Below are 24795 nucleotides of genomic sequence, written 5' to 3'. Positions count from 1 at the left end.
GTGGACCAAAATGAGAAATTTCAAATTTAATTCTGTCTTCAAATCACGTGTCGAATGGTATTGGTTAGGGTTTAGACCTGAAATAGTCATCATCTGCGATCCGCTCGACCCCCCCCAGACTTGCTGACTTTGACCCCATGGAAGGTGGTTGCGCATCCATACATACACACAAATTAAATACCCACACGGTCCGGATATAATTTCAAAGCAAGTCCAAAAATCTGGATGCTAAGAAGATTTGTCTCCCTAGCTTCAACCAAACCCTCTATCATTATGTCCTCTGTTGAATCAGCTAAGAAATTGGCCGCCTACCGTGCCGTTGACGAAAACTTCCCACCTGCTGCCAAAGTTGTTGGTATCGGGTCAGGATCCACTGTCATTTATGTTGCGGAACGTATCGGACAACTTGACAACAAGTCTGACTTTGTTTGTATTCCTACCGGATTCCAATCACAACAATTGATCATCGACAATGGATTGAGATTGGGAACCATTGAGCAATTCCCACACATTGACATTGCATTTGATGGTGCTGATGAAGTTGCCCCAAATTTGGATTGTATTAAAGGTGGTGGTGCATGTTTGTTCCAAGAGAAATTAGTGGCTGCTGCAGCTGACAAATTTATCGTTGTTGCCGATTATCGTAAGAAGTCTGAAGTTTTGGGCAGACAATGGACTCAAGGTATCCCAATTGAAATTGTTCCTAATGCTTATGCCAAGGTTATCAATGACTTGAAGAAATTGGGAGCTAAGAAGGTAGACTTGAGATCAGGAGGTAAGGCTAAGGCTGGACCTGTCATTACTGACAACCATAACTTCTTACTTGACGCTGATTTCGGTGATGTCAAGGATGCAAAGAAGTTGCATGATGAAATCAAGGCTCTTGTTGGTGTTGTTGAAACCGGGTTGTTTACTGATTTGGCTCAAAAGGCATACTTTGGTGAAGAAAACGGGGAAGTTAGTACTTGGACTAAGTAAATTTTACAAAGGTATCTGAAAAATGGTATGTATTTGTAATTAAAGTATATGAACGAAGAAGTGAAAAAGTAGAATATACCTATCCGGAAAGTAGAAAACTTTAGTGTGCTCATTTACTGTGAGAGCTAATCCAATTCAACATTTCTACCAATCCTGTTCCGTCTGTAGCGATAGTAGGAATGACACTCCATGTATGTTTCCCACTTAATTCCTTCAACTCAAATAATTCAATCAAGTCCTTTGGTTTTATTGCCCCGTCATAATCCTGCTTGTTTGCCAAAACAACAAGCAAACAATTTGCTAGTTCTTTATCTGTGATCACTCTATACAACTCTTTCTTACTTTCTTCTAATCTATCCCTGTCATTGGAATCAACCACATAAATCAACGCATTGGTTCCAGTAAAGTAGTGTCTCCAAAGCGGACGGATACGTTCTTGTCCACCACAATCCCATACTGCAAAACTGACATTCTTGTGTTTGACGGTTTCGACATTGAAACCTACAGTAGGGACGGTCTGCAGGGTCTTACCAAGCTTAAGCTTGTACAACACAGTGGTCTTACCTGCGTTGTCAAGACCAAGCATCAAGATTCTCATTTCTCGATTCTTAAAAAGTTTGGACTGGCAGTTTGTTAATATCTAGCTCATTTGGAATGTGTTTATTTTGAGAATATACTTACAACTAAGGAACCCATAATATATAGCTATTTAATGTGTATGATGAATTTCCAAATCAAATGTTGATATTATTTTGAAAATATGTCGTTTAATTTTTTGGTTGTCTAAATTCGGCTAAATTGAAATTTGTCCTCCTCAACTTTGGCTAACAATTGAGAATGTACTACTTACACAAAGCAAGATTCCAGTGTGTACTAAACAGAAAGAAAGATGGACCCATTGTAGAAAGGGGACATAATGCATGTCTTTTGGTGTAGGGTTCACAACCCACCTAACTACAAATTTATTATTGATTATACGCGTAACTAACTAAGCCACAACCTGATATAACGCTATTTAGTCAAATTAAAGTTTACCATTTTTTTTTAACGATAAATTTTGTTGGAAAAAATTGCATATAAAAACAGGCAGCCAAAAACCTCTTACGATTGTTAAATGATTAAAGATCAACTAACTCAAGTAACACGCTAGTGAATACGACGGTTCATTTCATATGTACGAGATACAATCGTAAAATAGTGAATGTGTATTTCCAAATGAGGAAATGTAATTTTATTCCATTTGCCAATGCATCACCTTCTTCGAGATGATCTTGGTAGTTATTGGTTACCACTTTTGACGCGTATATTGGTTTCAAAAAAGTGAACACAAAACCCAAGATATTTTTTTGTTCCCTTTCGCTAAAGCGGCGGCGGTGGTGGTGGTGGTGAACCGGAATTGGGGAACGTTATCATTGGGCGCGCCAAGAGTCGCAGTTCTTTTGAAAATAGACGATGATAAGGAGAACAGTGGGCTTTTAACAGCAGCGGGCAACAACAACAACAACAAGCAAAAAGACACCGTGGCCAATCAAATTGGACACCAACAATAGTTGTTGTCAAAGATCAATAATATGGCATATTATTAGTTTCCAGGATATTCATGGCTAACACACTTCCCCGTTTAGCTGACAACACATAGTCATTCCTACACTACTGGGGCTCTCTAAGATATCAAACATTTTCACTTTGGTTAAAGATCTAGCGAAACGAACAGACTTTCTCACTCGTATCACGTAAAGAGAAGTAGATGTAGTTTTCAATGCAGACTTTGGTAGGGCAGTCACTTCAAGCTCACTATCCAGTAATGAACATAACGATGAGCAAGAAGAATTACACAGTATCATAGTCGAATAATAACTCCAAACAAGGAAAGAATAGGTTGTGAGTGAGATGTCGAGCGGAGCAACTTTATCGGGAGATTAAATTCTTGGAATCTGGAATTCACGTGATGAAGTTCTTCGCAGCTTTAGTCCATTTGAAATTGGCGCTACCAGAAAACAAGATGCTCTGCATCGGGAAAATCCTAGAAGCGTACAACAAAGAGGGACACACTTGATTAATTCTATTGACTGTGGTTGTAAAATGATCTCTAATATTTTATGAAACTATTGTAGAAAAGCATACTGTTTCTAATGCTGAAGAACCAAGCTTTTTTTTGTGTAATATTGCATAAGAAGTAATGCAACCAAATCTTGAACTATCAGAGCCAGCTCAAATTGATCGATGAATCTCTTGCTTGAATTAGATGTACTAGAAAAACCAAAATCTTTATCCTTTAGCCCAATATAACATTTTATTAAAGCTCAAAAAAAAACTGATACATATATTGATAAGGGATCTCTGAAAGCCCCTGGCTTAGATTTGCTTATCAGGAATACGAGTAGCGGCACACACAAGAGCAATCGTTTCGATGGATTGAATTGTCGTGGTAACTAGAGTATGATAAACTAATAGAAATTATAAATCGTGTCCAGATTGTTTATACAGACAAGTATTTATGTTACCTGCCATCGGTCTTAGTCTGGTCCGGAGTTACCCCAAAAGTACGGAAAAATATCACAAGCAAAATCGCAACCGAAGAAAAAAAAATAAAAACCGGTGCCTCGGTCACTGACAATGTATGTGATTTAGTTATATTCTGAAATCGGCAGTACCCTTATACATAATATAATTAGATTTTTACTTATGAAATATCCTCGGAGTAACCGAGTAACGTTCCAGGTTGCCTTTTTTTCGATCTATTTCTATTCATTTTATACCCACATGACATTGCTCAATATTTTCCGCGGCTCTTTATAATCTCTGGATAATTTTTCTCCGTTTTCGACTTTTCATTTTCCACTTCCCCACAGAAGTTTAAAAAATCATAGGCAAATGCCAACTGTATTTATAATCCAATAATTTCTCCATATCTGGGTTTTTTTTCAATTTCTTAATTTCTTTAATCTCACATTACATCTAATAAACTATGACCAAGGCACAACACTTACAAAAGAACCCAGACGACGTCGTTATCGTCGCTGCTTACCGTTCAGCATTAGCCAAGGGTGGTAAAGGTTCGTTCAAGGATACAACCACTGAAGTTCTTTTAAAGACCTTCACCGAGGAATTCCTCAAGAAGACCAAAGTCGACCCAAGCATCATCCAAGATTCTGCCATTGGAAATGTTTTAAAACACCGTGCTGGTGATTTCGAACACCGTGGTGCCCTTATGGCTGGTGGTTTGCCACATACTGTTCCATTCGTCGCTTTGAACCGTCAATGTTCTTCTGGTTTGATGGCCATCAGTTTGATTGCTAACCGTATCAAATGTGGTGAAATTGAATGTGGATTAGCCGGTGGTGTTGAAAGCATGAGTAAGGATTACGGTCCTCAAGCCATTCCTCGTATTGACCCTTCTTTAGAAAATGACCCAGAATTCATCAAAAATGGTACTTCCATGGGTATCACTAACGAAAATATTGCTGCAAAGTTCAACATTTCTCGTGATTACCAAGATGAATTTGCCGCTCAAAGTTATGCAAAGGCCGAAAAGGCTCAACGTGAAGGTAAATTTAAGGATGAAATCTTACCACTCAAGGTCCAAATTGAAGATGATGATGATGACGATGATGAAGACGATGACGAAGACAAACCTCCAAAGATGAAGGAAATCACCGTCGACAAAGATGAAGGTATAAGACCAGGCGTTACCAAGGAAAAACTCGCAAAGATCAAGCCAGCTTTCAAAGATGATGGTGTTTCCCACGCAGGTAACTCCTCTCAAGTTACCGATGGGGTAGCCCTTGTCCTTTTAATGAAGCGTAGCTTTGCCGAAAAGCACGGTTTCAAGCCACAAGCCAAGTTTGTCAACTGTTCTGTTGCTGGTGTCCCACCTGAAATTATGGGTATTGGTCCAGCCGTGGCTATTCCCAAAGTTCTTAAAACAACCGGATTATCTGTTAGTGATATCGACATTTATGAAATCAATGAAGCTTTTGCAGGTCAATGTTTGTATTCCATAGACACTGTCGGTATTGATAGAAAGAAGGTAAACTTGAATGGAGGTGCTATCGCTATGGGTCATCCATTGGGTTGCACTGGTGCAAGACAATATGCTACTATATTGAGAATAATGAAACCAGGAGAAATTGGTGTCACCTCAATGTGTATTGGTACTGGTATGGGTGCCGCCAGTGTGTTAGTTAGAGAGTAGGCGTTTAGCTAATGTATTAGTCTATTTATTATAGTCAATGTATGTTACATTTTTTTTTTTGGTTCAAGTATTGGGTTTATTCCTATATAATTTACTTTCTACTCTTTTCTACTCTATCAATAATTCTTTCCAAACTCAATCTAACATCACCCTTGGCAAAATGATCCAAATTATAGTACTTTGGTGCAATCTCCACTAACCAATCGGCTTTAACGGTAGTGACGGTTCTAACATAATTCTTACTAGTCAACACAAATTCATTATAAATCAACCATTCCCCTTCTTTACTCAACACAGTTGAAGGGTGTATCAAAACATCTTGGTTGTCCTTAACTGTAAGATATCCCTTAGTACCACTCTTCTTCTTGGCTACTTGCATAAAGAAACCGGCGGTTAATGCCTTACGTATGTTATCCCAGTACTCAACCTCTGGAACTTGCTCATAAACGCTAATTATTTCTAAATCGTGTTTTTCCATAATACGTTTAAGTTGACTTCTGACATTCTTGGCCAGTTGAAGGGAACGGTAACTCAAGAAGTTATCTCTGCACCATTGGTGGGCTCCAATTTCGGCAGTATGTGGGGAGATGAATGCTTCATAAACATTAACCAACGACAAATGATCCCCATCTTGATGAGCAAAATGCATTTTGGCTTCGTCGGCCCTCTTTCTAGCACTGGCGGGTCTCACAAACACATTAGGAACAGAAAGCATGGCGACAATGGTAAGAATCTCTTCTGAACACTTGAATGCAGGACTACCAATTAACATCACGGCAAGCATAGGATCAAGGGGGAATTGGGAAGCCATTCTACCCAAGGCAGTGAGATCACCTTCGTCGGAAAGACATTCGAGATAGTTAAGTTCTTCAAGGGCACGCATCATGGTTTCTGGTGCTGGGGGATCCATGAAATCAAAATGAACCAAATCGTCGATTCCAAGTTTCTTTAATTCAAGAACGGTGGATGCAAGATTAGAACGAAGGATTTCTGGGTAGGATTGCTCAATTAATTCCTTCTTGAAAGCTTCTTCGGTGTATAATCTGAAACATTTACCTGGACGAGTACGACCGGCACGACCAGCTCTTTGTTGGGCACTGGCTTTGGAGATTGGCGAAACAAGAAGTGATTCCACACGTACCCTAGGGTTGTAAACCTTTTGTTTGGAAAAACCAGGGTCAACAACATATACGATACCATCAATGGTTAAGGAAGTTTCGGCGATGTTGGTAGAAACAATGACTTTACGTCCTGGACGGCCCTTAGGATTTGGGTTAACTGGGGCTGGTTCAAAGATTCTTTGTTGTTGGTGTGGTGGTAAAGAACCGTAAAGTGGATAAACCTTCAATGGACCACAGTTTTGTTCACGAATAAGCTCATCACCTTCAAGCGAGATTTTCCTGCATGCATCTTCAATTTCTTCTTCACCGGTAAGGAAAAGAAGAATATCACCTTCAGTTTCTTCCGTAGCATGGATTTGAAGAACAGTACGGATGGCAGCATCAACATAATCACGTTGGAATTCTGGAGTATAGTAAATCTCAACCGGGTGGGTTCTCCCTGGGACGGCTAATAATGGGGCATTGTTGAAATATTTCTGGAACTTTTCAGCATCCAAGGTAGCAGACATAATAATAATCTTTAAATCTGGTCTTCTTACACTGACTTGTTTAAGTAAACCCATCAATATATCAGTAGCTAAAGTTCTTTCATGCGCTTCATCCAAAATAATACAGGAGTATCTGCTCATATTGTGGTCTTCCATTGCTTCTCTGAGTAGCATACCATCGGTCATATACTTCAAGATGGTCTTGTTACTGGTACGGTTTTCAAATCTGATAGAATAACCAACTTCTTCACCCAATTTGACATCCATTTCATCTGCAACTCTTGCAGCCACACTCATGGCAGCAACCCTTCTAGGTTGGGTACATGCAACTTGCATACCGGTCAAATGTGGCATTTCATCGTACAACACGAACTGAGGAATTTGGGTGGTTTTACCACTCCCAGTTTCCCCAACAAAAACCATGATTTGACTGGAATGGAATGTCTCCAAAAATTGGTCTCTTTGAGCATGTACAGGCAAGTCTCGTCTTACTTCTAAAATTTTGACATATTGTTGACTGAAAGGTTCGCCCGTGAATGGATTAACCTTACCGGTTTCAAGAGCTTCAGCTTGAGCAGCGGTGGTTTTATGACGGATAAGATCACGGAATTCTCCAGCATCATGGTGAACCAACTCGTTGGGTGTTTCTGGACGAGGGTGGAGGCGGAGTGAAAGCTCGGCAGCTTCTGCAACCTGCTCAGCTAATGAATTTCGTCTTTGCCGTTTACGTTCTGACATTAGATCGGGGTTGTGTTCCAATTGATGGTGATGCTATTGATGAGAATCAAACGTGCAAAAACAGCCTCATCGCGAGTTTTATTTTGAAAATTTAGTGTAATATAAAGTAGCAAACCTAATGCGTGTATGTTTGGATGTTCTACGTTTTGCTAACAAAAAAAGTATAGAAAGTCATGTGATCAAAATGGTTTAATGATAATGATAATGATAGTAATAGGCTTTAATGCAATCCAATGCATAGTTTAGAATATGATTACATATACATGTGAGACTATTTTGTAAATAACAACAAAAGTGAAAATCAAGACTTTTATAGGAACCTGTTTAGTAATTAAATATCATCAAGTTTTACCACTAAAATGTTAAAAATTTAACAATAACATTTGCAGAATCAGTAATTTTGAGAACTTCCTAAGCTATTGCTAGAATGAAAGTCCAGTAAACCGTGGAAAGATATAGGACATACATTATCTACTAAAGTTTGATCAAGAAAGCTACAATCTTATCAACATACACTTAAAGCAATTATAAAGTTGCTTTGCCAAAGTTGTTATGTCACGTTATTAATGCTGTTAACGCTTGGCACGAAGAAAATAGTACGAATTATGAAATAATTCAAACCAGGTACACTATTACGCCTATTATTGCATGGGCGGGGTATAGGATTTCTTGATCCAAAATATGCACAGTAGATGATTAATTCATTGTTTCTCATTCCCTTTAATTTGTGTAAAACTACGCCGTTGATCCGGAACTCCGCAAATGGTATATATCCTCTTCTGGTCTTGCTTTTGTGAGGTATCTCGTAAGTTCGGTCCGAATGTAAGGGACTTGAACAAACAATATTAATAATATTTTGAAATATTTTTTTTTTTCGGTGGAGATCATGACGTAGGCTAATTTATTAGTGCAGCTAAAAAAAATTAACCTAATAGAATATCGTCGTTTCTTTTTCCAATAAATATCCTAATTCGGAGTTGTAATTACTTTTCTCATTTTGCAAATCATTAAGTCCATCACAGATCCAAGCGGATATGCACACTCTCCTAAAAGTGGGCGAACGGGGATATGTATGTGGTATTATGGATGATAACACAATAATTTCGAGCAGATCTGAAACAGGGAAGGAGCTCAAAAATAGTTAGTTGGGGGGCGTAGAGAAGACAACAAACTTGACACAAAAGAGAGACGAACCAATATCGCAACCCATCGCATCTAATATATGAAAAATTATTAGATTTGGCGCATTATTTGGTCGCAGAGTCAACAGCAGGAGTCTAGATCTGAAACCTTAAGACTACAAATATTATGTAGATAATAACCGAGTTCCGAACCGTTGAGATTTACCTCATCACATTCATTAACAACAAGACAGTGGTGCGCCTCTTTACTCACAGTGGTATAGGATCGGGACTAACTATTTGACATAGATATACTTGTTCCAATTTACTTGATCGTACGTTGATAAATTTAATCATCTGGAATTTACCAAGAAATGGATCCTTTACAAACTGTAATTTAAACCGTCCATTCCGCAGTTCGGCTATCTTTCGACAAGAGAATTGTTCGATGTTAGTATAGACCTATTTCTTGTTTTTTTTTTTTATTTCGTCAACTTTACTCGTCAATTTCATTTGCTAAGATTCTTATTAGTAAATATCACAATGAATTACCGTTATTAGCCTTGGCCAGCTGATTTGATCCTGATCCCATGTGTTACCCTTGCTGGCACAATAGCCCATCAGGGCATCAATGAAGTGACCTCATCCTATGATTGTTCGTTTGACTCTTGGAAAAAATGACAGATTAGGTATATTTCTCCCAAAACGGAAATAACCAGCAAACAAGGCGTGCATAACTTGCGGAATTTGTAAAAGCGTGTCTTCTCGAGGCGAAAAAATAATTTCAGTCGGAAATATTCCGGGAGGAATGTAATTGTGCGAGCCACGTGATTTGCAAATGTAAAACAAAGAAAATTCCGATCTTGTTACACGAGGTGTTTCGCGTGAAAATTTTTTTATTTATTTTTTTCTTGAATATTTTTTAAGTAAAACAAAACAAAAACACAAAAACAATGTACCTGGCTGTAAAAAATGGACAAGAAGAAAAATAACCCTTACCACTTTTCTATCAAACCAAAACAAATACAGAGAAAAGCACAAAGGACAAACTCACTACCCGGGCGGAGAGAAAAAGCTTCAATAATATATAAAACCACATAACCACGATTTTTTTTTGTATTCTGTTTTTCTAGTTTGCTCCTTTCAAAATTTTTATTGTATTGTTCTAAACAACCACGACAATCTCCCCCCCTTTTTCACATTGATAGATATATAACTTGGCTCATCCAAGTCTTATTACCAACTTAACCTTTAGTCATTCCTTTTATTTATCCTACACTCCTTTAAACTTCAATACCCCCACCCACATACCCACAAAACATATATATACCCACAATGAAATTCTCATATACAACGTTGTTAACTATATTGTCTTCGATAGTCGCCGTCCTGGCAGACTGTGAAAACGTTGGAGGTAACTACTATTGTTCCGCAACCAAGAAGGTTGTTTATAAAGGTGTCGGTTTCCAAGGTACCTACCAAGATGTCACCAACATGGACGACACCACTGGAACTTGTTCCCAACAACCATACTCCTTCTCCGGTAACTTATCCCCACTAGACGAAGAATTATCTGTCCACTGCAGAGGTCCTTTGAAATTATTACAATTTGGTGTCTACTACCCATCTGGATCCAACAACCAAAAGAGAGAACAAGAAGACTGCACCACTAGACACATCCACCACAAACACAAGAGAGGTGTCGAAATCGTAGAGGTTACCGAAACCGTCTTGGTCGATGCCCAAGGTAACACCATCACTCAATCAACCACACAAGCCACCACCGTCGAAGGTACTTTACCAACCACATATTCCAATAATAACGAAGGACAAACTGAAAGTCAACCACCTCAACCAAGCACCAGTGCTGCTCCTTCTCCAAGTTCATCCTCCTCCCCATCAGCTGCTCCATCAGAAGCTCCATCTGACTCCGCATGGGTTAGAAGCTCCTACTATACCCCAGGAAGCGCTGACAACTGTGTCTTCTTAAACTACCACGGTGGTGCTGGTTCTGGTGTTTGGTCATCTGCTTTCGGTAACTCCCTTTCTTATGCCAACTCCGACAACTCCGGTGGTTCTTCTTCTCCTGTAGCCTTGGGTGATGTTACCATTGGTTCCAATTCTGAATATGTTATCATGGCTGGTGATGACTGTAGCCAAGGTAGCGGATGTGGTTACTACCGTCCAGGTTCTGTTGCCCACCACGGTTTCGGTGGTGCTTCCAAGATCTTTGTTTTTGAATTTGAAATGCCATCTGATGGATCAAGTGGATTCAACGGTGATATGCCAGCTATTTGGTTATTAAACGCCAAGATCCCACGTACTTTACAATACGGTGATGCTTCCTGTTCCTGTTGGAAGACCGGATGTGGTGAATTAGATTTGTTTGAAATTCTTTCATCTGGTTCTAACAAGTTGATTTCTCACTTACACAGTGGTCAAGGTGCTTCCCAAGACACCAACAACGGTGGTGGTGGTTCTCAAGATTACTTTGTCCGTCCAACTTCTGGTTCCTTAAAGGCTGCTGTTGTATTTACCGGTTCTGACATCCACATTGTTCAAGTCGATGATTCTACCGACTTTTCTGCTGGTTTATCTGCTGATGTTGTCAATGGATGGGTTCAAGAATCTGGATCAGTTGCATCTATTGGTTACTAAACATTAGACTCACTGTATTAGCCTGTCTTTTCAAAAGTATAAATTTGTTTCGTTATGTAACCTTATCTTTGGAGTTTTTATCTGTAATTAGATGTATATGATACCTATTATATATCACTTTTAGTCGGATAATCACTGTAGTATCAAATCCTTAGTTTGTAGAAATAAGCTAATAAATGCTTCCAAAGATAATTTATCGTTAAGATTAGTTGCATGATTAATCTTGACCCAGAAGAACTAGGAAGGTGGTATTTTCCCTGAAAGTCTCTCCCTAAAAGCAACTATAAATGTTGGATTTGCAACCAAGGAAAACTCTCACAAAAAAAAGAAAAAGAACAGTCTTTTCTAGATTTGTTTATAGTTTGATATATCCGTATTCTCGTAAATAACGGAGTTAGTATAGAAGTGGTTTACTCAGACTGGCCCGCAAGGACAGGGAGTAGAGAAACTAAATCCAATCGCAGTTGGAGATTCTACCAAGCTCACCTTTGATTAAAGTCCTTGCATTGCACCTTTAATTCCCTCAGTATTGAATGCAGGATAGTTGAAATTGTAGTATCGAGGCTATCTTCTACGAATCAATACATTGGGACATATCTACCATCTTTTATACGGAAGGAACGGAACAAAGGTTGGTTCTCCCCGCATGGATATTAACCCCGTGTTGACGATTTTTGTAGTAATAAAACGTCGTTAGAACAATACGGGGGTTCGGGGTTAATTAGTGAATAATAATATAGACCATGCATGATTTAGAAGCTAACACAGAACTAACCTAATACAGAAGTTAGAATTTTTAAGTAGTTTATAGTTAAGAGAGTACCCAAGGAAGAAGAAAAGCTTGGTCTGCTGAGTATATATAGAAGTAATCGTAAAGCAACTGAAACCGCTTTTCAGATCATAAGATTAACATATCTGGGACGATTCGATGAAATAATGATTCATCGAACTTTCCATCCTAACAGAAGCTACTCATCTTCTATGCTTCCCCACTGTTTGTCCCCCTGTTAAGGCGTTTCGCAAAAATGCAAAAATTTTTACAACAGAAAATAATTTAATTCTCCACAGAAAAAAAAAAACAAAATAGAACAAGAATGGCCTTAAAAAAGTACAACCCCCCCCACTTTGGAAATTCTTCGTCGCAAAAAGGGTGGGAATTAATTACAATAACAATGGGAAAGGCACACATTAATCTCTCCTACAATTAGAAATTTCACATAATACGAAAAACAAACCCGAAAACCTCAAAACTTTATACTCCATGCTTTGTCTTTTTCTGCCCTTCTTGTAAATCAAAATACAACCTGTCATCCAACTTTAAGGTTTTGATTGTTTTCTTCCCTTTCCGAGCCTTTTTTTTTCTTTTGCTTTTTTTTTGTGCTGCTGCTGACCAATACTTTAAACTACCCTATCAAAATCCCGACGGATCTTTATTGAAACTGGACAAGTGGCTAGATCTTACATAGTTACCACTGTCGTTGCGTTTTATGGATATTTTTTTCCTGTTTTTATTTCAAACCTTAAACTTGGAGCTACAAACCAAAAAGTGACTTATTCACACCATGCCTAACCCATACTTGATGCCCACAGGGTTCAAGTCCGATTCAAACGGCTCATCCAATACAACCCCACCTTCACTACCTACTTCCTACTACTGGCCCCACCCACAACTACTATCAGTGTCCACTACTAACAACTTACAACCGCCAAATGCCCACGACCCAGCCGCGTCATCAGTTGATTCCAACAATTCTCCGGAATCCGTGATCTCAAATTTCTTCACCACTGGAGGAGCAAACACCATAAATTCCCTGGTTACTAAACTCACAAACAAGCATACCATCATCCACCCTACTAATAAACCCGCCAAGAAAAAGAAATCAAACATCAGGGCTTGTGATGGATGTGCAATTCGAAAAGTTAAATGTGAAGCCACTAGGCCTTGTTCTCATTGTGTTGCCAACAACTTAAAATGTACTCTGTTGAGAGAACGTAAGAAATCAGGTCCCAAGAACTTGCATAGAAAGACGTTGGACTCAATCAACAGTTTAAGCGAAGTCATAGAAATTAATCAACCACTGAGGAGCACAAGCGCCAATGGCGGTGCTACTAACGGTGCATATACACCTGCACGTCCTGCTTTACTGGCTTCTTCTTCCGTGTCCAATGTGTTGTCTAAGGAAGATTCGAATGAAGGTTCAAATGATCCCTCAGCTATGGAAATTACCAGTGCAAATAGTACCCCATCAAGTGTGTCAGCCCAACAGGCGGCTGCCTTTATGTCAAATGTTTCATCACTTGCAGCTTCAACACAACCACAAATGCCTGAATCTACAACTGGTCCGGTACTACCTATGCCAAATCCATATTCAGCTTCAATCCCATTACCAACTGGAACAGCAATAAAACAAGATGAACCTTCCCTGGCGCAATCCTCCACCTTGGCGTCTCCACCAATGCTGAAACTGGAAACTGCAAATAGCACCAACCTGGCCCAAGAATATATCGTGACTCCACATCATCTTGTTGAAAACCTTAATCTTATTGGTGAAGAACCAGCTATTTTCGAATTATTAAAACCATTAACTTTAAAATCATTAACTACAAACTATTCTAAACTAGTGGAGTTCTTGGTATCCAACTACCCCAATGTGAAGAATTCTCCTTATAATCCATTCCATCTGGAAATCAATCTTATCCACCACCACAATGATCCGTTGTTTTTATCAACCTTACTAATCATTCTTACTATCAACCTCCTTATTTCTGAATTTATGATCAAATTGAAGAAGCAAAAGTTTAAAGATTTCCTTCAATACTCCAAAAAGAAGTTGATGTACCGAGCATTCAAGAATTATAGAAACCTTTGTCATTTCAAAGTATTGGAAATATACACCCTTGTCGAAATGAGTTTTATTGTTCCACCTGTCATTCCACCAAGATCAGTCGGTAACCAATCCCAACACCAATTCCAACATTTAAACCAATATCAAATTTATTACAATTTGGCAGTGTCTAGTTTCCACATGTGTAATTACTTTCACATTTTAAACTTGACAAACACATTAAACACCACCAATTCAGGCCAAGTGTACAATTACGGCAATGAAGCGCAAGAGCACGAGAAGATCTTGTATATTAACCGAGCAATCACCTACTTCCAATTGATCAATGTCAGAAACAATGAACCCTTAGGACCAGTTGCCGAATTGTTTGCTGCTTTGTATATTGCTGAACGTTATTATGTGATCTACTCGTCCCATAATTACAACTTGAACCTTACTCGGAACAACGATATTGTGTTAAGGTTGGACTCACAAAGAATGAGGGCATTTATTAGTCTTCCTGGGAACGACCTTGAACATGACTATGTGTTTGCATTGACAAAAGTGGTTAATGATTATAGATTGATTGATGAGTTGTGCCATAGATCGAACTTCAATGTGTTGTTAAGTTATGATAGTACCAGCATGAATTTTGCCAAGTTTACCGAAGTGCAAGGATTAATCAGCTCGATTCCCGTGCATGAACCAATCCACGAAATTGTCAAGAGTATTCTATTATTCAAGTTGTTGTTGATTTTCCCTGGTGATTTCCAACAATGCAAGGAGGTTGTGGTTACCTTAGTTTCTGTTTTGAATACGGTGTTAGAACAAGCTGATTCTGATGTGTTTAAGGTTCAAATGTCAAACCATCAAGTTTGTCAACCGTTACTTCATTTGTTGAAGATCTTCTTGGAGATGAAGCAGAAGGAAACGAGAGAGAATTCTCAGGATACGCGAGATCAAGAAGACCAGAATATCTTGATTAGGTATAGTGATAATCTTATTAAGCATTTCCCATTCTTTAACAATATCAACAAGTTGGTTAGAGCACACAAGATTTTGAACAATTGGTTCCTTAACTTGAGTGAATATAGAAAAAGAGTAAGCGAAAGAGAGCAATTACTTGCTGATCAACAGAAGCAACAACGACAACAACAACAACAGCAGCAGCAGCAGCAAGATATTGCAATGCCTGTGGCCACTGCTCGACCAGCACCACAGCAACCGGCTTTGTTTGGCATGTCACCTCATCCTCCTCCATTGCTTCCTTCTTTACATTCATCAGGATCATTAAAAGACCAAGATGTTGATCTTGCCGAACTCCTTAAGGACTTCCACGACTCGAATATCCGCTCCAACAACTCATCAAACCGTGTTTCACAAGACCAAACTCCGGAAGAGTACGAAAATGCCCAGCCACAACACCGGGCCGAGGATGAGGAAGACGAAGAAGAGGAATTCTTTTCGATTGTGCCCAAAAAGCAACATGGTCCTAAGCTCGCACTTCCACCACCGGTACAACAAACCCAATCAGCCACTCAACAACCGCAGATGACACCAGGCAATGATGTCGATACACCAGCATCACTTCATTTCACTGCAAGTACCAAGAACTTTCTTTCTTTGTTTGCAGCTACTAATTTCGAAGAAGCAATGAATAACACTAGCGGTGGAGCACCAGGGGCAAGTTCAGGAGGTAATCTTGGTAATGGGTCGAGTAGTGCACCGGGTAATAATAGTTTTTTCAATTTGTATCAGTTAAGTAATGTAGAGAGTTCACGAGAGTGAGTATATATTAATAGATGTGATTGCTAAAAGACAACTATAGTAATTCTTTGTAAAACATTGTTGCAAAGATGAACCAATTACCTGACATAACGTGACTTACATCACATGACCACTTACAAATCAGGGAGTAAAGAGAATTTCATCATTTTTTTTTTTGCCCACACAGAAAAAAAAAAATATGACGACCCAAAATTGGCACTTTAAAAATTAACCAGGCAACACTGAAAAAACAACGTTGAACGAAATTCAAATTTAACCTCATTATTTTCTACTCTTTACAACCGCAATTACAAACACGTACCTTAATTGAACTAGTGGATCCATCATCTAACATATTCTCTACTCAATTAATCCGTTTTTTTCCCCTCACCCTTTAATTATCAGATCAATAGGTTTATAATCTCAAACCCAGCAAAGTTAAACTGTTGAAGATACAAGAACACTATACCACCCACAGCAGGCATTAGCATTCAATCATCTTCACCATTGCCAATCAATCCTCCACTTTTCAGACTGCACAGATAGAAATATTTCCCTGGGTACCAATTTAATCAAACACTTTGTACAACTATGGAATTAGACACCGACGTACCAATGGAAGATGTCGAAGACTTAAAACAAGTATCTACCAGTGCCACCTCATCTAGTACATCCGGTAAACAACCAACAGGAATAACAAGCATAGGCGGGGATGCCAGTGTATCGGATGCTGCAGCAGCCGCTAAAAAGGCCGACCTCAATGTATCATCAGTAAATCAATTGGACCAATGGATTGACAAATTATCTCAATGTGAACCACTTGCTGAAGCCGACGTCAAGAAACTTTGTGATATGGCCATTGAAGTGTTGCAATTCGAAGAAAATGTCCAACCAGTACAAGTCCCAGTTACTATATGTGGGGATGTCCATGGTCAATTCCACGACTTGATGGAGTTGTTCAAGATTGGTGGTCCTTGCCCTGACACTAATTACTTATTTATGGGGGATTATGTTGATCGTGGTTACTATTCGGTGGAAACTGTATCATACTTGGTATGTATGAAGGTGAGATATCCAAATAGAATCACTATATTGAGAGGTAATCATGAATCAAGACAAATCACTCAAGTTTATGGGTTTTACGATGAATGTTTAAGAAAATACGGATCTGCAAATGTCTGGAAATTATTTACAGATTTATTTGATTACTTCCCTATAACTGCATTAGTTGACAATAAGGTCTTTTGTTTACATGGTGGGTTATCGCCAATGATCGAAACCATTGATCAAGTCCGAGAATTAAATAGAATCCAAGAAGTTCCTCATGAAGGTCCAATGTGTGATTTGTTATGGTCGGATCCTGATGATAGAGGTGGATGGGGGATTTCTCCAAGAGGTGCCGGTTTCACTTTTGGTCAAGATATCTCAGAACAATTTAACCACACCAATGATTTGAGTCTTATTGCTCGTGCCCATCAATTGGTCATGGAAGGGTTTAGTTGGTCACATCAAGAATCAGTGGTTACCATATTCTCAGCTCCTAATTATTGTTATAGATGTGGTAATCAAGCAGCAATCATGGAAGTTGACGAACAACATAATAGACAATTCTTACAATATGATCCTAGTCAAAGACCGGGCGAACCTACTGTTACTCGGAAAACTCCCGATTATTTCTTATGATCTCATGTGTGCCTACATACCTACTGCAATTCACTCATTTTTACTGCTTTATGTTTTATTTGAAATCCTTCATTTTATTATTGCCCATTATACTATAAATTAATTGTTGGAAATGTTGAATTATTATTGTTAACGGTTATTTCTGTGTCTTTTTTTTATTATTATATATATATATATATACATATACTCCCTGCCTTTTTTTTGTCTTTATAGTCTTTTTTGCTGTCTTTATAATACATATACGAGTTTCTAATGTATTAAAATGTAACATTCATCCTGTGATGTAATTAACTTAGAAGAGCAACTAAATATTCTTGTAGTTACCAAAATGAATACCCAATCCTGTATATCGAATTATCCCTCTTCAATAACTGATAATTAGGTATATAGTCCTTAACTTAACTATAATTGCCGATTATCACAACCACTATAGTAAAATATGAATCCAGGAAATGAAGAATGGATAACCGTTTTCTTAACACCCTACTTTCTATGTCTTTCTCAAATTTAGCCATTCTATATATTGCATACAATACATTCACATATTTTGGTGAATATAAACAAACTACCGCACAGTCTATAGACATTTGTTCTATTACAGCACCAATTTCTGCTTGATAAGGAAGTACTTAGTACCAGAGTTCCTGGTGAAACGACATTTTTATCCATATGGCATTCAAATCTTATTGAAGATGTTGTATCGCACAGGTATTGGAATTTGCTTGCAAATTTGTAATACCTGGACCTATTTGATAACTGGAATATCAGGTTAGATTATTGGATCACCCCACATAATGCCACTGTGTTGATTTTAAAACAAAATCCAATTTGCAATTTTACTGTGAAGTTCTCGTTGTTTAATGAGAAATATAATTTCAGGATTCGATATTTGCTATTAGCACATTATAAAGTAAGCAAGTTCAAAATAGACTACATCCTATCCAGCTTAGTAAAATCATCGCTTTGCGGGAATCAATTAGAGCAGGAGATTGTAATACATCCAAGTTCCAACCACTCTTTTTCATTAAACTTGAGTTACAACATAAAATCATCCATTGTGTACAATGATAAAATTATCATACAATAACTAAAGCCAACTATGAAGTACTAACAGAAGAAGAAGAAGAAGATGCAAGGAATGATGCCAATCATTTTAATATTGGGTTTGTTTAAGGTTGCGGTCAGAGTCATTTCGTAACAATAAGTGTTACTTAGATTATATACAACTAAATAATAAAACTATGGTTATAGAACTGTTTTTTCTTCTATATTAGAGGAAATACCCTGAAGGCACCAGATAGGAAAGTCTGGTGACAATACCCAATTGGATCTAGCAGTTTAGATATAGTTTATATTAAATATCGCTACCATACCAAGTTTGGTCGCGACACACTTGATTTTTTTTTCCCGACAAAAATTATTTAACCAACCAGAGGCAGGAAAATTCAAATGCGCACTTTACCATTATACATTTGAAAAAACTTCAACAAGAAGTAAAGAAACAGTTCCAATAAAACAACAACGGACAATGTTGAGATATTCAAAACCAATTGCCAGTCGTATTGGGGCAGTAAGAAGCATATATACCACTGTCTTGGAATCTGATATTAATATCACCAAGAACGGGAAGGTTAATCTCTCAGTTGGTACTGGTGGAAGATCATCCCGTAACGGATACACTGTCACTGTTTTCGGTGCTGCTGGATTCTTGGGAAGATATGTTACTTCAAAATTAGCCAGACATGGTACTACTACTGTTGTTCCATTCAGAAATGATATGAAAAAGAGATTTTTAAAAGTGCAAGGTGATTTAGGAGTAGTTAACTTTGTTGAATTTGACTCCCGTAACTTGCAATCTGTTCAAGATTCCGTGGCTCATTCCGACGTTGTCATCAACTGTATTGGAGCTGACTACAACACCAAGAATTTCAGTATGGCTGATGTTAACATAGCTATTGCTGAAAGAATCACCCAAGCTACCAAAGACGCAAATGTTCCACGTTTGATTCACGTTTCTTCATATAATGCCAACCCTAAATCTGAATCCGTATTCTATGCCACCAAGGGTATCGGTGAACAAGTTGTCAAATCTATTTACCCAGAAGCCACAATTGTAAGACCAGCACCAATGTATGGTCGTGAAGATAATTTATTGAACTATTTAGGTCCTAAGATAAAAATGTGGACTCCAAACCGTAATGCTAAGTTGGTTTACCCAACTCATGTATTGGATGTTGCTCGTGGTATTGAAGCCATGACATTTGATGATTCCACCGCCGGTAAAACTTTTGAGTTATACCACCCAGAACAACTTTCCTTTGCTGAAATCAGACAATTAATCCATGGAATAACCGAAGATTATTCTGAAGTTGGTCCATACACCTATAGATTTGGAGACCATGTAATTCCACTTCAATTGGCCAAGTTCATTGCTGAGTTGAAGCAAGTTGTATTTTGGAAACAAACTAACCCAGATCAAATTCAAAGACATTTGATTGACCAACAAATTGATTTCTCAGCCAAAACTTTTGCTGACTTGGGTATTCACGATACTACCGTTTTGGCCGATGTTATCTTCTCATATGTTAAGCAATGGAGACATCCATTGATTTCCGAAAAGGGTGCCCCAACACCAAAGGAATTGGCTAAGTTGAGAGAATATGAATCACCAATTACTCCATAGGACTTGGGATGTTATGTATTTATTCGATTGACTTAGTTTTTCTATATTTTTTTGCATTTAGTTGTATATCAAGATTTTTCTTTTCATTTTTCAGTAAGAAAAGTAATTCAAAAGAACCATGTTAATATCAATTGTATGTAGAGTAGCATATGACAATTAAGTCATTGCAGTCATCATTCTTACACTTTACATGGTGGTCGTGTAAACGTAAAGTTTATTGAAGCTTATCTATTTCGAGTTGCGAAAAAAAAATTGCGATAAGCATGAAACGTTGCTGAAGGGATCAACAACAAGACAAGATAATTTGAGCAAGCAATCAAATGACTTATACGCTTCTTCCTATAGAGTATTTATCTAGCCTTTCAAGAGAAGAAATTTCAACCACACTTGGACATCTCTTTGAACCATGTGAAACACTTGAACAACTCATAGCAACATCAGTTATTCCTCACAAGGAAAAGTACCACACATACAGCCAGTTCATCGAGTTAGTTCGAACTGAACTTATCCAATCATTGAAAACATTAGACAATGATGCTATCAATGCAATAATATCAGCACATCCTCGACTTGGTGATTCAACTACACTGACCCATTCAACCAACGAGCAAAAGTCTCTAGGTGGGGAAACCGAGAGGGAGAAATTGAAAAAATTGAATGAGTTGTATGAACAGACTTTTCCAGGATTAAGATATGTTGTGTTTGTCAATGGTAGATCAAGAGATGTTGTTATGCAAGATATGAAACAACGCATTGCTAGTAGTGATATTGATTTAGAAAAGCGTTTAGCTTTTGATGCAATGTGTGATATTGCTTTGGATAGAGCAAAAAATTTGGGTGGAGTATAAACATCTATTGATGATAAAACTATCGAAGGTTGTAACAATTGGATTTGTAGTGATTGAAGACTTTTATCTGTACAATATACACACGTTTATAGAAATAGAAGGCACTTATATTTGAATCCGCCCTTATTATATGTATAGTTGTTATTCTTTCTTCCTTTTCCTTCTCAAATAAACATTTAAACCTATTATAATAACAACTAGTAGTTTCTACTTTCCGTTCGTTATACATATAGTGCTTTGCATTAGCCAAGTGACTGCGAAAATATCTCTCCGGGTAACCCTAATTTTTTGTTTCGCCACAATTTCATGCCAAAATGCACGACCACGAGTCGGTTTAATTTTCATAGCGAAAACGTTCACCTACAATACAAAAGGGATTGGCCGTACAGATTACTTACTAATCACCCTACATCTACACACAAACCAGATAAATCAAACAATGGTATGTTGTTGTCACACGTTGCAATTGCTTCAATTGATTGTTAACTGAACTGATTCAATTCAATTGGTGTCCCACTCCTCACTAAGAAGAAGTATATACTAACTCATCTGATAGGCTGGTGCTTTAGAAAACGCAAGAAAAGAAATCAAACGTCTTTCTCTTGACGCCGACGAATCCCAATATGGGCAAATTTACTCAGTTTCCGGTCCTGTTGTGATTGCTGAAAACATGATTGGATGTGCCATGTACGAATTGGTTAAAGTTGGTCATGATAACTTAGTCGGGGAAGTCATTAGAATCAATGGTGATAAGGCCACCATTCAAGTTTATGAAGAAACTGCCGGTGTCACTGTTGGTGATCCAGTTTTGAGAACTGGAAAACCATTATCTGTTGAATTGGGTCCTGGTTTAATGGAAACCATTTATGATGGTATTCAAAGACCTTTAAAGGCCATTAAGGAACAATCTCAATCTATTTATATCCCAAGAGGTATTGATGCTCCTGCATTATCTAGAACTGTTCAATATGATTTCACTCCTGGTAAATTAAGAGTTGGTGACCATATTACTGGTGGTGACATTTTTGGTTCCATTTACGAAAATTCTTTATTAGACGACCATAAGATTTTATTGCCACCAAGAGCTAGAGGTACTATCACTTCTATTGCTGAATCAGGCTCTTACAATGTTGAAGATACCGTTTTAGAAGTAGAATTCGATGGTGTAAAGCATAAATACTCCATGATGCATACTTGGCCAGTCAGAGTTCCAAGACCAGTTGCCGAAAAATTAACTGCTGATTATCCATTATTAACCGGTCAAAGAGTTTTAGATTCTTTGTTCCCATGTGTTCAAGGTGGTACTACCTGTATTCCAGGGGCTTTCGGTTGTGGTAAGACTGTTATTTCCCAATCCTTATCTAAGTTCTCCAATTCGGATGTTATTATTTACGTTGGTTGTGGTGAAAGAGGTAATGAAATGGCAGAAGTTTTGATGGAATTCCCTGAATTATTCACTGAAGTTTCTGGAAGAAAAGAGCCAATTATGAAGCGTACTACTTTGGTTGCCAATACTTCCAACATGCCTGTCGCTGCTAGAGAAGCTTCCATTTATACTGGTATTACCTTGGCTGAATATTTCAGAGATCAAGGTAAGAATGTTTCTATGATTGCTGATTCCTCATCTCGTTGGGCCGAAGCCTTGAGAGAAATTTCTGGTAGATTGGGTGAAATGCCTGCTGATCAAGGTTTCCCAGCTTATTTGGGTGCTAAATTAGCTTCTTTCTATGAACGTGCTGGTAAATCTATTGCCTTGGGTTCTCCAGAAAGAATCGGTTCTGTTTCTATTGTTGCTGCTGTTTCCCCAGCCGGTGGTGATTTCTCCGATCCAGTTACTACTTCTACATTAGGTATTACCCAAGTTTTCTGGGGTTTGGATAAGAAATTGGCCCAAAGAAAGCATTTCCCATCTATTAACACCAGTGTATCTTATTCCAAATACACCAATGTTTTAAACAAATATTACGATTCCAACTATCCTGAATTCCCACAATTGCGTGATAAAATCAGAGAAATTTTGTCCAATGCTGAAGAATTAGAACAAGTTGTTCAATTGGTTGGTAAATCTGCTTTATCGGATTCCGATAAGATTACTTTGGATGTTGCCACCTTAATCAAGGAAGATTTCTTGCAACAAAACGGTTACTCTTCTTATGATGCCTTCTGTCCAATTTGGAAGACCTTTGATATGATGAGAGCATTCATTAGTTATTATGATGAAGCCCAAAAGGCAGTTGCCAATGGTGCCCAATGGTCGAAATTATCTGAAGCCACCAGTGATGTCAAGCATGCAGTCAGTTCCGCCAAGTTCTTTGAACCTTCAAGAGGGGTTAAAGAAGGTGAAGCTGAATTTGGTAATTTGTTGACCAAAATCAGTGAAAGATTTGCTGAAGCTTCTGAATAAAGAGTGTTTAAATACAATTATATACGTGTCTCTGTTTTGTTGATTTTATATACGTTTTTTTTTTCTAATAAAGAGTTACAAAGAAATCTCCAATAGCTGTCATGACAGACCAAATTCCTGCAAAACATTCAACAATGAAATTATCTACACCATCAATCAAATCTCTGACTTCGTCATCTAATGAGTTTATGATTTGAGTTCTTCTGAGATCATCATCTCCAGGTAACTTTTCAAAATTCAATGGATATTCGTTTATAGGAATTGCTTTAGGTGTGTACACAGGAGCAGAAGTTAAACCAGGTTCGGTCGTGATTGTGCTAGGTGAAGGTATAATAATTGATCTTGAAGTATTAGGTTTCAAATTGAGATGCTTAACATGAGGTTGTGTAGATGAACCTTCCAACACTGGACTGATTTGGTTTTCAAGATCTGGAGTTTGATGCTGCTGCTGTTCAGGCTTCTTTCTCCATGATGTAAAACGATAGAAAAACAGGGATTCTGGTTTAGTACCAGATTCATACTTGTCCAGTTGATAAGGATGATTTCCTGTAATTATTGCCTCATTATTATGTTGCGAATCACTAGGACGAAATCGACGATATCTTTCTTCAGTATACTCAACAAACATATCCACATGAGGGAACATTGACCTGCGTTGTTCTAATCTATCTAATCTTGCCCTCATTGCAGGATCAGAAGAACCCAGTGGGTGATTGATTGGTTCATATGGTGGTTGATGAGGAGAAAGAATTGATAATTCAATGTCAGAATATGGAATTTGAGTTTCTTGACTAGCCAGAGTCTCAATGTCAAAGAATGAACTCGACGAGTTTGTGAACCCTGGAGAAATATTTGATGTTCCATTATTTGTGCTCACTTGATTAATTTGGATTGGATTATTGATAGGTTCACGAATTCGACCTAACAAAGGAAATTGAGCTGGTTTAAATACTGGTGCAGTATGACAATGTACATTATCAGTAGAAACTGGAATTGTATGATCTTGGTTTAATTGGTTTTCCTGACGCTGAATTGGTGATGTTGATGGAATTGTAATTGTTCTAATTTCTGGTTCAATGTTTTCTTGAGATTGACGTGGTTCAGGTGGAGGTTGTGGTTTAGAGCAAGGCTGGGTTAGTTCTTCTACCACTGGACGTTGCAACATTGCAAAGTTGCCATGTAAAACGTGGTTGAAAGAGCTTTGTTATATGTGGCGGGTAATAAAGGGTGCAAAAAAAAAAGGTTAGCTGCAAACAAAATGTCTCCAAGCAAAAATAAAAGAGAAC

General features: G+C 38.0%; 11 protein-coding genes across 11 annotated transcripts; 8 read left to right on the top strand and 3 right to left on the bottom strand. All coding sequences in view use genetic code 12, as the record gives it.

Annotated features, from left to right (window-relative positions):
• Positions 1 to 273: 273 nt before the first annotated feature.
• Positions 274 to 978, top strand: RKI1 (ribose-5-phosphate isomerase; the record flags this gene model as incomplete). The annotated part of the gene is made up of 1 exon (XM_007375998.1): positions 274 to 978. One exon carries the CDS (start codon positions 274 to 276, stop codon positions 976 to 978), a length of 705 nt encoding a protein of 234 aa, XP_007376060.1.
• Positions 979 to 1087: 109 nt separating this feature from the next.
• On the bottom strand, positions 1088 to 1576 carry ARF3 (Arf3p; the record flags this gene model as incomplete). The annotated part of the gene is made up of 1 exon (XM_007375997.1): positions 1088 to 1576. One exon carries the CDS (start codon positions 1574 to 1576, stop codon positions 1088 to 1090), a length of 489 nt encoding a protein of 162 aa, XP_007376059.1.
• Positions 1577 to 3898: 2322 nt separating this feature from the next.
• On the top strand, positions 3899 to 5230 carry FOX3 (Fox3p; the record flags this gene model as incomplete). Its single annotated transcript, XM_007375996.1, has 1 exon — positions 3899 to 5230. One exon carries the CDS (start codon positions 3947 to 3949, stop codon positions 5171 to 5173), a length of 1227 nt encoding a protein of 408 aa, XP_007376058.1.
• Positions 5231 to 5264: 34 nt separating this feature from the next.
• Positions 5265 to 7520, bottom strand: SPAPADRAFT_140212 (DEAH-box ATP-dependent RNA helicase; the record flags this gene model as incomplete). The annotated part of the gene is made up of 1 exon (XM_007375995.1): positions 5265 to 7520. One exon carries the CDS (start codon positions 7518 to 7520, stop codon positions 5265 to 5267), a length of 2256 nt encoding a protein of 751 aa, XP_007376057.1.
• A 2273-nt stretch (positions 7521 to 9793) lies between these two features.
• On the top strand, positions 9794 to 11481 carry TOS1 (Tos1p; the record flags this gene model as incomplete). The annotated part of the gene is made up of 1 exon (XM_007375994.1): positions 9794 to 11481. One exon carries the CDS (start codon positions 9977 to 9979, stop codon positions 11297 to 11299), a length of 1323 nt encoding a protein of 440 aa, XP_007376056.1.
• Positions 11482 to 11666: 185 nt separating this feature from the next.
• Positions 11667 to 15944, top strand: SPAPADRAFT_72116 (uncharacterized protein; the record flags this gene model as incomplete). The annotated part of the gene is made up of 3 exons (XM_007375993.1): positions 11667 to 12293; positions 12980 to 15225; positions 15262 to 15944. The coding sequence occupies 3 exons, from the start codon at positions 12236 to 12238 to the stop codon at positions 15910 to 15912; spliced, it is 2955 nt and encodes a 984-aa protein (XP_007376055.1).
• A 238-nt stretch (positions 15945 to 16182) lies between these two features.
• Positions 16183 to 17755, top strand: PPH21 (phosphoprotein phosphatase 2A catalytic subunit; the record flags this gene model as incomplete). The annotated part of the gene is made up of 1 exon (XM_007375992.1): positions 16183 to 17755. One exon carries the CDS (start codon positions 16483 to 16485, stop codon positions 17572 to 17574), a length of 1092 nt encoding a protein of 363 aa, XP_007376054.1.
• Positions 17756 to 19091: 1336 nt separating this feature from the next.
• SPAPADRAFT_61844 (uncharacterized protein) lies at positions 19092 to 20442 on the top strand (the record flags this gene model as incomplete). Its single annotated transcript, XM_007375991.1, has 1 exon — positions 19092 to 20442. The coding sequence occupies one exon, from the start codon at positions 19103 to 19105 to the stop codon at positions 20255 to 20257; it is 1155 nt and encodes a 384-aa protein (XP_007376053.1).
• A 135-nt stretch (positions 20443 to 20577) lies between these two features.
• On the top strand, positions 20578 to 21105 carry SPAPADRAFT_51300 (uncharacterized protein; the record flags this gene model as incomplete). The annotated part of the gene is made up of 1 exon (XM_007375990.1): positions 20578 to 21105. The coding sequence occupies one exon, from the start codon at positions 20578 to 20580 to the stop codon at positions 21103 to 21105; it is 528 nt and encodes a 175-aa protein (XP_007376052.1).
• Positions 21106 to 21490: 385 nt separating this feature from the next.
• Positions 21491 to 23726, top strand: TFP1 (H(+)-transporting V1 sector ATPase subunit A; the record flags this gene model as incomplete). Its single annotated transcript, XM_007375989.1, has 2 exons — positions 21491 to 21547; positions 21662 to 23726. 2 exons carry the CDS (start codon positions 21545 to 21547, stop codon positions 23507 to 23509), a joined length of 1851 nt encoding a protein of 616 aa, XP_007376051.1.
• Positions 21523 to 24728, bottom strand: SPAPADRAFT_67348 (uncharacterized protein; the record flags this gene model as incomplete). The annotated part of the gene is made up of 2 exons (XM_007375988.1): positions 21523 to 21546; positions 21665 to 24728. One exon carries the CDS (start codon positions 24672 to 24674, stop codon positions 23574 to 23576), a length of 1101 nt encoding a protein of 366 aa, XP_007376050.1.
• Positions 24729 to 24795: the final 67 nt, after the last annotated feature.

Source organism: Spathaspora passalidarum, assembly GCF_000223485.1.
Source record: "Spathaspora passalidarum NRRL Y-27907 unplaced genomic scaffold SPAPAscaffold_5, whole genome shotgun sequence".
NCBI classification, from domain to species: Eukaryota; Fungi; Ascomycota; class Pichiomycetes; order Serinales; family Debaryomycetaceae; genus Spathaspora; species Spathaspora passalidarum.
Note: the sequence above shows the minus strand (reverse complement) of the source record. Positions and strands in the feature narration are given on the sequence as shown.